At 48.6% G+C, this 9,925-nt stretch overlaps 1 protein-coding gene across 1 annotated transcript in view; it reads left to right on the plus strand.

Moving 5' to 3' along the window:
* Thbs4 (thrombospondin 4) overlaps nt 1-5,281 on the plus strand; it is a 45,120-nt gene extending 39,839 nt beyond the window's left edge. Inside the window, exons 17-22 of the mRNA XM_005356498.3 lie at nt 228-406; nt 1,344-1,392; nt 1,476-1,672; nt 2,496-2,668; nt 4,390-4,529; nt 5,059-5,281. Of these exons, the coding sequence (XP_005356555.1) occupies nt 228-406; nt 1,344-1,392; nt 1,476-1,672; nt 2,496-2,668; nt 4,390-4,529; nt 5,059-5,120 (800 nt within the window). The 3' untranslated portion in view covers nt 5,121-5,281. The remainder of the gene's footprint in view (nt 1-227; nt 407-1,343; nt 1,393-1,475; nt 1,673-2,495; nt 2,669-4,389; nt 4,530-5,058) is intronic.
* Nucleotides 5,282-9,925: the final 4,644 nt, after the last annotated feature.

Consider the following 9,925-nt stretch of genomic DNA (forward strand, 5'->3'; position numbering starts at 1 on the left):
TTAGGCTGATGTTATGAGAAACCCCAGGTGGTTTCAGCATGGCCTGATTGGCTGTCATGAGGGCTCCAGGATGAGGCCCAGTGAACACGGCAAATGTAGTTCTTCTCCCAACTCTGGAAAGAATCCTGGCCTGGAGGTGGGAACTCGGACGTTTCCAACCTGCCCCGCCCTCTTCTCTGCTGAGGAGGTGGGCCTCAGAATCACTGCCTCCTCTCTCCCCCGCTCAGGTGATGGAGTGGGGGATATCTGTGAAGCTGACTTCGACCAGGACCAGGTCATCGATCGAATTGACGTCTGTCCCGAGAATGCAGAGATCACCCTGACAGACTTCAGGGCCTACCAGACTGTGGTCCTGGACCCTGAAGGGGATGCCCAGATTGACCCCAACTGGGTGGTCCTGAATCAGGTACACATTACACGTTGGTGGCAGCTCCACTCAGCCTTTCTGCCTAGGACGTTCTGAGAGTGGTGGGCAGTAAATGGGGGGGCATTGACGACCGCATGGTTCTCCTCTGGCCATATGCTCCTCCTGGTGGCCTTGTGGCAAGTGGAAGATGGAACTAATGTTCCCCATAACTTATGTGATGATTCATGGTGGCTCTTCAGCAAGTGGCTGTGATGGCCACAGTTAGAGCCTCAGCAATATGACCCTTATCTCGTTCCTCATCTCTCCAGTAGACCGCCTCCTGTGCGCCCCTAACTGTGCCACTGAAGAAGGCACAGGGCCTCGTAGAGTCTCCAGAGTCACAAAACACATCACATTGTCTAACCAAAGAAACCTAAGGGAGAAAGGGTTTGTCTTCACTCAGAATTCCAAGTCATAGTCCATTGCTGTAGGGAAGTCAGGGCCGGAACCGGAAGTAGCTAGTGACATCACATCTGTGGTCAAGAACGGAGAGAAATGCATGCATGCCTGGTACTCCTCTCCCTTCCTCCACTCCAAAGTCCTCAACCAAGGTCACAAATGGTGCTACCACAGAGGGCTGAGTCTTCTGCACCAATCGAGACAATTCTCCCCCATGGATATGCACATAGGACACCCCAACCTAGACAGTCCATTGTCGGGTGGCTCTTCCAGGTGATTGTACTTATGTTGTATGTCCCCTACCTGGCTCAGGGCTTATTAAATCAGCCGATGTGACCATATTAGCGAAAGTATGTCTCGTCAACACCGAGCTTTCTCTAAACCTTCTTGCTGTGCATGCTCCTTTAAGTAGGTATCACACAGAACAATGTGTTAGATACCGGACCATGTATAGTGGCTTTGGCACCTGAGGTCCCCGCTGCCCTCAGTTCTCTCGGACCCCTCAAGGTTGTCTGAACTCCCTCCCCTCTCTCCACAGGGCATGGAAATTGTACAGACCATGAACAGTGACCCCGGCCTAGCAGTGGGTATGTCCTGAGCCTCTGCCTGTGTGTGTAGAATTCTGCCAGCTGTTAGTGCGGCTTCTTCTAATTGCATCTGAACTCCACAGGGTACACGGCGTTTAATGGAGTAGACTTTGAAGGGACCTTCCACGTAAATACCCAGACAGATGATGACTATGCCGGCTTTATTTTTGGTTACCAAGACAGCTCCAGCTTCTATGTGGTCATGTGGAAACAGACGGAGCAGACATACTGGCAGGCCACACCGTTCCGCGCAGTAGCAGAACCTGGCATTCAGCTCAAGGTATTGGTGGCTGGGATCCCCATGCCTGCCTTTCTTCTAAGCCCCTCACCTTCCTTTAAATTTAGAGTTCTCCAGAAAGGCATTAAGTTAATCTGAGAAATGGATGCAATCATGCTGACGCTGGCTCCGGGATCCTAAAGTGACCTCCGTTTAACCAGCTACCTTTCAACCTGTGTGACTCTCAGGCTGGAGGTTTCGGGCTGAGTGGGGTCAAAGAGGTAGAGGTTTAGTCGTAGTTCTCAACCTTCCTGATGCTGTGACCTTTGAATGCAGTTCCTCATGTCGTGGTGACCCCCAACCATAAAATTATTTCCGTTGCTACTTCGTAAAACTGTAATTTTGCTACTGTTATGAATCGTAATATAAATATTTGGGGGGCTAGAAATTTGATGGGGGGTAATGACACCCAGGTTGAGAACCACTGGTTTAAGGCATCCTTCCAGTAGACCATGTTGGAAGTTGGCCAATGTCTTTAATCACAGAGATGGACTGTGTGGAAATGACAGTCTACCTCTGCCACTCCTGCTAGGGCAGAAGGCACACTTCCGCAGTCCAACATTCGTTGGGAGCCCTCAGTGGGCAAACAGGCAGAGTCTGCTTGTATCAGAAGAAAGGTGGAATGGATAGCACACTACTATCCTCTGCTGAATTCCACAGGGCTGGGACCAGCTCAGTAGAAATGATATTTAAAGTTTATGCTTTTGCCAGCGTGAAACTGCGACCTGGCAGTGAGCATAGATTCACCTCCGTGTTGGCCTCAGACACCTGAAACAGCAAGGACCTTCAGGTCCTGCCCTAACATCTTGCTCGTGTCTTTGTCCAGGCTGTGAAATCTAAAACTGGCCCAGGGGAACATCTCCGCAACTCCCTGTGGCACACAGGGGACACCAGCGACCAGGTCAGGCTGCTGTGGAAGGACTCCAGGAATGTAGGCTGGAAGGACAAGGTGTCCTACCGCTGGTTCCTTCAGCACAGGCCCCAGGTGGGCTACATCAGGTAGGCTGAGCCCTCCTGCTGTGGAGGGAGAGAGAAGCACACAGGCCACTCTCTAAACCAGAGCTTCCCCTTCCTTGAGCAGTACCAACCTCTGAGAGTCCGCAGTGCAGGGCTCCCAGAAGAGAGGTGGGGTGAAGACACTGGGCTTACCTGCTCCCCAGACAGCAGAGCCAAGCTGCAGAGCAGGGGATACCTCAGGGGGTGCCGTGGCCTTGGATGTACTCTTAGGAAAGTGCGAGAGTGGACCTGGTGACTGGGACGGGAGAGAGGACAGGCAACTAAAACAGTATCCAGATGTAGATATCTGGACGGTATCCTCCAGGACCTATGTAATCCCTCTTCACACCCAGTCACACTGCCTGCCGAGCTCTGACCATCTGTCCCCTCTACTGGGTCATTAGGTCCAAGGGGCAGCATCTTTGGTTGCCCGGCATGTACTGTCTGTCGCGTGACTGATGTGATGACCTTATTTCCTTATAGGACTATTTTTTTTTAAACTAGTGGGAGTTACAGGGGCTTAGGGCTGCATCTTTGGAATGCAGCCAGGCTTCATGCCCCAGCCTTGCAAAGCTACCATGCTGTGCTTAGGGAACGTATGGATTGCTGTGTTCTAGCCAGGGCAGGAAGGGGCCAGGTGGTCTGGTGTGCCTAATGAGAACGGAGTGGTGACAGCTGATTCACGTTCTGTCCTTTGTGTCACACGTCTGTTCACTCCACGGAAGGGGGGCTTGATCAGTTCTTACCTGGTGGAGCTCAATGTGCCTCTTTTGTCCCAAAGCGAAATCACAGAAAATATGACCTAGCTATGTATATAATTTTTAAAAAATCAACCTGAACCCTAAAACTGCAAAGGGATGAGAACTGATTGCCATACAGCAAAATAGGAAATGTTTGGACATAGCTACCCCAGAGGACAAAGGAAAGAGCTATTTGGAACCATGCCTAGAATCGCATGAAGGTGGCATCCAAACACGGAGTAATGTGTAGGAGAATTGACTATTATGAGGGCATTGCCTGTGCTGCTGTGTGAACCAGTTCTTAATTTCTGAACAAGACAAGTGCTCAGGCGTTTCTCGGTGTACCCTGGGAAATTGAGTTTAACTTGAAGCCAGTGTAGAAGAGATTGATGTTCAGAGGTAAAATGCAGTTCCCTCTCCCAGACCCAGCTCACCGACAGGCTCCACACCTCCCCGCATGTCAGGGGACACTCCACAACGGTAGGGAGTATGGGATTAGGTTTGGTTATTTACTCCGGGATGTTTTAAGACATCAGGGGGCTTCTGTCACTCAGTGCTACTATGACAACAGAAATTACTTCGCAGCTGCCTAAAGCTGTTTATGGGGTGCCGTCTCAATGAGAATTGGGGCAGTGAAAGCACCCAGTGAAATCAGCTACACCCGAGGAAGAGCACGGACTCTTCACAGAATAACATACAGACTTAATAACTCCCAAGACAGCGAAGCCACAAAACCTCTTGTCCATGATGTCAGGTTCTTTCTTTTTAGTTCTCCAGCAAGTACCTGTCAAGGTTACTGTGCTGGGCCTGCTGAAGACAAGTTAGGGAGACATGGATACTTGGCTCCTGTCCCGGGGAACTTCTAATCTCAGTAGGGAGGGACCAGCTAGAGTCAGTGGGAAATGACATGTCTGAATGAAGAGGCAAGTATGGAAGCCAGCAGTAGAACCCCGCCCTCACCACCGGCATCTGTGCTGCCTGCAGGGTGCGGTTTTATGAAGGCTCGGAGCTGGTGGCTGATTCTGGGGTCACCATAGACACCACCATGCGTGGCGGTCGACTTGGTGTGTTCTGCTTCTCTCAAGAAAACATCATCTGGTCCAACCTCAAGTACCGCTGCAACGGTAACCTGCATGCTTCTTACCTCTCAACACTACTGGTAGTGACCAAAAGAGAACCGTAGCTTATTTCTGTAGCATGCATCCTTCCCCAAAGCCCGGAGCTCACTCCGAGTGCTCATTAAAACCTGACGTTCCCTGCATAGCATAAGCGAAAGGCAGAGCCAGGCTTTCCTGTTTCCCAAATGTGAAAATTGAAACCCATAGAATTTAACTGCATGGTTTAGAGTTAGGGGTTCAGTGCAAAATTTATTCAGTTTAATTTACAGGCAGCCTTTCTTTTCATAAAGCTCAAACATAATCACAGACTGAAAAGGCACTATGTCGGCTAATTTTTCTTAGGCCTATGAGTAAGAGCTGTTGGGCTTTAAGCCAACAGTGTAGGACAAAGGCAGCCTGAAGTTGAAAATGGCTGCAAGCCTGTGGGGCTCCCAGACGCGCTGACAGTGCCCCCTACAGGACGCCTTGCAGCATGCGGTGCTGTGACCACAGGGTGGAAGGAGCCCCACTAACTGCTTCCTGATTCCTGTTGCAGACACCATCCCAGAGGACTTCCAGGAGTTCCAGACCCAGAGTTTCGACCGCTTGGATAACTAAACTGAAGAGGGAATCTCACGACCGCTTTCTCAAACATTAAAAACATTACCTTTTCCAAACTTCCCAGAATTCTCTTCATATCACTGTGGCTTTTCTTTTACCAGCCCAAATACATCAAACTTTTTATACAAGTGTGGAAATAAAAAAGAGACTATTTCTAATAACCATGACACTCAGTCATTCTAAAGTGAGCACAGGTTTTAACCATGTGTGTTGTTTTCTGGGGAATCCTTGGCAAAATGGAGTTCTTTCATTGATCATGTGTGTGAAAGGGACGACCAAGCAAAAGGTCTTTTCTGGGGTGACCTTATATAGTACCACACTAAAATCTGTCTTCTGCTTATCTAGGGACCTCCTCATTCTGGGAAAGTCTCCAGGACACACCCTCCCTAGTCTTCCAGATGGGGTCAAATTCTGAGAAATCAGGAGATTTGCCCTGATGTGTGTGTGTGAGTGTGTGTGTGTGTGTGTGTGTGTGTACGTGAGTGGTGTGTATCATGATATCATATATATACCTGATGTGTGTGTGTGTGTATGTGTGTGTGTACGTGCGCGGTATGTATCATAATATCATATATATACCTGATGTGTGTGTGTGTGTACGTGCGCAGTGTGTATCATGATATCATATATATACCTGATGTGTGTGTGTGTACGTGCGCAGTGTGTATCATGATATCATATATATACCTGATGTGTGTGTGTGTGCGCGCGCGCTTGTGTATATATCCATCCCCTCACCCTTCCTGTCACAACCTTCCACAGACACACTTACTTATACATTTGGCTCCCCCTAGAGTCCCATGAGTCCAATGGAAAAAAGAATCTTGTCATTGTCCATAGTACCAGGAATAAAGAGCCAACAAACACTCAACTGGGTCAATGAATCGCTGCCTCTTAAGTAACAAGAACAATGGGTTGCAGATGGGTCAGGTGAGCCTTCCTGCAACCCTCAAAGCCACTCAGAATCCGTTCCCGAATGGAAGTAGAGCCGGTTGCTATGGGTACAAGGCAGAAGATTGCTCATCCAGCTAGCTGTACTAACTGTTCTTATTTTCCAGTTGTCAGTCAAAGATACACAGAAAGTGTATAAGTCCCTCTGAAATTTAATTCCAAAGAAGTTTGGCAACTTATTTTTTATTATTTTTTTAGCTGGGGTCTCATGTAGTCCCAACTAGCCTCAAACTCTCTGTATAACCAAAGGTAACCATGAGCGTTTGGTCCTCTTGCCTCCACCTCCCAAGAGCTGGGTTTACAAGCATAACCCATCTTGTCTGGTTTTATATGGTGCTAGGTATTGGACTCTAGGCAGGCACTCTGCCAACTGAGCTACACCCCGGCTCAGCAATATGGTTTTCATTTCCACAATTCCCTAGACTATCTTAAATTATACGTTAGAAACATTCATCTCAATTTTACCATGGCTCCAGTATTCAGGGCATCTAATATGACCAATATGAGCTATGCTGGACTTGAGGGCCATATTCCCTAGCTGTGGAGCCTAGAATGATGTGGCAGTTTCTAAGTCTTTAAGATCTCAGTTAATGGGGAGGACTTAAGTCAGTCCATCCTCACTGCTGCTGACCACCTGGTCTCCCTGGGGAACCTGCTGATGGAGCTACCGCCTCCTCTAAATCTCTAAATCTCTAGAAACACATCTTTCTCAACTCTGAACCTCCTGGGAAGGGAAGGGAACTTGATGGCTAGAGATATTCACCTTTGGAGAATCCCTCCTTTACAGCTCACCAAAAGGGAATTTCTGAGCCCTCAGGTTCTCCCAGAATCTCAAGGTGCTCTGAGTTTTCCTGATGTGGGATTCCCCTCTGTATGCTGTGAATACCATTGGTGAATAAAGAAACTGTCCTGGCCTGTTGATAGGGTAGAGCAGAGCTAGGCAGGGAAAACTAAACAGAATGCTGGCAGAAAGAAGGATAGAGTCAAGGAGAAGCCATGGAGCCACTGCCAGAGACAGACATGCTGAAACTTTGCTGGTAGGCCACAAGCCTCATGGTAAAATACAAAATACTGGAAATGGGTTAATACTAGATGTAAGAACTAGCTAGCAATACACTTAAGTGATTGGCCAAGCAGTGATTTAAATAATACAGTTTCTGTGTGATTATTTCGGGGCTGAGCAGCCGGGAACTAACAAACGGCCACTACAACATTTTCAAATCCATGACAGGTAGATTATACCTGTGTAGTATTTGGATGATCTTTCCCCGGACCTCTTGGTGTTTTATGAGGCATTATGAAGAAGGTTACAGATCTTCTGAAGAAATAGTTCCGATCACTGAAGTCACAAAATACAGTCATCTCCTAGGCACGTGTCGACTAGTCAGATCTGGGGAGTCTGGGTTTCACCTTTGTCCGTCCTCCAGCCCTTTCAAGGTTCCCATCCCCTCTTCTGTGATGCTCCCTCAGCTCCCTCAGTCATGGCTGGGTGTGAGGAGTGATAAAGATGTCTCATTTAGAGCTGAGCATTCAACAGTCACTTACCCTCAGCGCTGTAAACAGTTATGAGTCTGCATTAGCCACTGTCCACTACAGCCAAAGCCTCCCTGGTCAAGGGTGACAACAGCCCTAGTCTATGGGCATAGACACAAATACCTAGAAGGCAGTTTGTCAATAGGTCAACTCAGTGAATTGACAATAGGCTCCCCACATAGAGCATATGAGCTCCTGAGTCATAGGCTTTTGGTCCAGTTTATGGTACAAGGCATGAATTTCCTCCTGCGCAACAGCCCTCAGACCCGATCAGAAAGCAACTGCTTACCCCACAACCGTCATGCCCTGCTGCATCAGTGGGAGCATTTTGCAGGGCAGGCTGCTATTGAATCACACTGGGTACACTACCACGCAAGACCACTGACGTCTTTTCTCCCCTGCATTGTGCCTGCCCAGTGCTGTGAGGCTGATGGCAGGACGTTTTCCGGCTGGCTCTAGCTCTGCTTCTCTAAGAAGCCTCCTTTAAGTACATCTTGATATGAGTGGCTCCAGGAGTTGATGCAGTCATAATCATTCACCAATCTATGAATTCCTTCCCATGCGTCTTCCCTCCAGATCGCTTCTGTTACTTGGGGTATAACAGACATCACTGTATGGGAAAGCCCATGCCTGGGTGAAACTGCATAGAGCATATGGGAGAACCCTTCGGGTAGAGAGGACACCCAGGGTATCAGGAGTGGCCCCAGTGCATAGGGACAGTCAAAGAAAGGGATGAGAAGACATTCTGTTTGTGCCTAAGAAGGATGGAAACCCTTCCGTCTCCCACCCAGGGCACTAGCCTGTGCTCACAGCATAAATGAATGCCCGTAGCTCCAATCTTTTTTTTTTTTTTTTTTTTTTTCGGGTCAGGGTTTTTCTGTAGCTTTGGTGCCTGTCCTGGAACTAGCTCTGTAGACCAGGCTGGCCTCGAACTCCCAGAGATCTGCCTGCCTCTGCCTCCCGAGTGCTGGGATTAAAGGCGTGCGCCACCACCACCTGGCCCGCAGCTCCACTTCTGAGGTGAGCTACAGAGTCAAGCAGGGTGGCAGAGGTATAGAAAGTCGGTATTATTTAAATTCCTTCAAGTATTGTTTTATGGTCCAAATTAGAAAGCTAATAGGGAAGTAAGTCACTAAATAAGTATAAATAAACAAAACCAAACTCTGATCCAGAAGGCAACTTGGGAACCATGACATGACTGGGAACGCAAACCGGAGGAGGCAAGGTGCTGTTTAGAGCCTCGTGTGGGGTCCTAGCAACAACGGCATTTTCTGGACTAAGTTTTGCTCATTTTACCTGCCCTTGCATGTGTCGTCCAGGGCGTGGTGTGACAGGTGATCCTGTCACACTGATGACAAGCAGATGCCATTACAGTGAAGCAAAGGTCAGTTAGTATTCATCTCGGTCACCTCGTGTTCCAGGTAACACAGCCCTCGAATGTGTCAGCCTCCAGCCCTGCTGTGGCTGTCCCCATCCCCTCTGCCTGTCTGGCCTGCCTCAGTAAGGATAGACGCTTCACGGATAGAGCGTTGCTTCTCTCTTCAGACTAAGTTCTTTCTAGGGTGGAAGTAGACCGCTTACGCTAAGGCTACCTGAAACCAGGAGAAACAAGCCTTTGCTCTTTGCAAATAGATCACCTCATACATGTTGCTACAACGAAGAAACATTGAATAACACAGGAGCAGGTAGGGATGGGGGACCAGAAGGGACAAAGGTCCACAGATCCCTTGATTGTCACACCTAGACCCATACTTTGAAGACCATGTAGGAGCCTCAAGTCTGTCTGAACCTATGACATCTTTTTTTCTTTTGTTTACTTCCCCAAGGTCCTAACTCCTACTCTTATGAGCTTATTTGGGAGAGCACAAAATTCAGAAGAGCTTGTTGGTCACTGGTTCATCCACCACAGCATTCCTGGAATGAGAAGCCTGGGTCTACAACCCATCCAAATGGAATGGTTGTACTAGGGGAAACATGAGGAGGAAGGGGGTCACTGTCTCCAAAGGACGGGTCCCACACCTGAATGACCTCAGAGGTCAATTGTCTTCGTTACTTTTCTGTGACTGTCAAAACATCCTAACAAGGGTGACTTATAGAAGAACATTTAAGTTGGGGACTCGAGGTTCCAGAAGGTTGGAGCCTGTGACCATCAGGGCAGAGAGCACAGCTTCAAGCGGGCAGGCAGGCAGGCAGGTGGGTGGGCAGGCAGGCCTGGCACTGGAGCAATAGCTGATTCACATCCTGATCCACAGCATGAGGTGGAGAGAGCTAACTATTAAGGGCATGCACTTTTCAAATCTAAAAGCCCAACCAGCTTC

The sequence above is a fragment of the Microtus ochrogaster genome, chromosome 19 (genome assembly GCF_000317375.1).
Source record: "Microtus ochrogaster isolate Prairie Vole_2 chromosome 19, MicOch1.0, whole genome shotgun sequence".
In the NCBI taxonomy this organism is placed as follows: Eukaryota; Metazoa; Chordata; class Mammalia; order Rodentia; family Cricetidae; genus Microtus; species Microtus ochrogaster.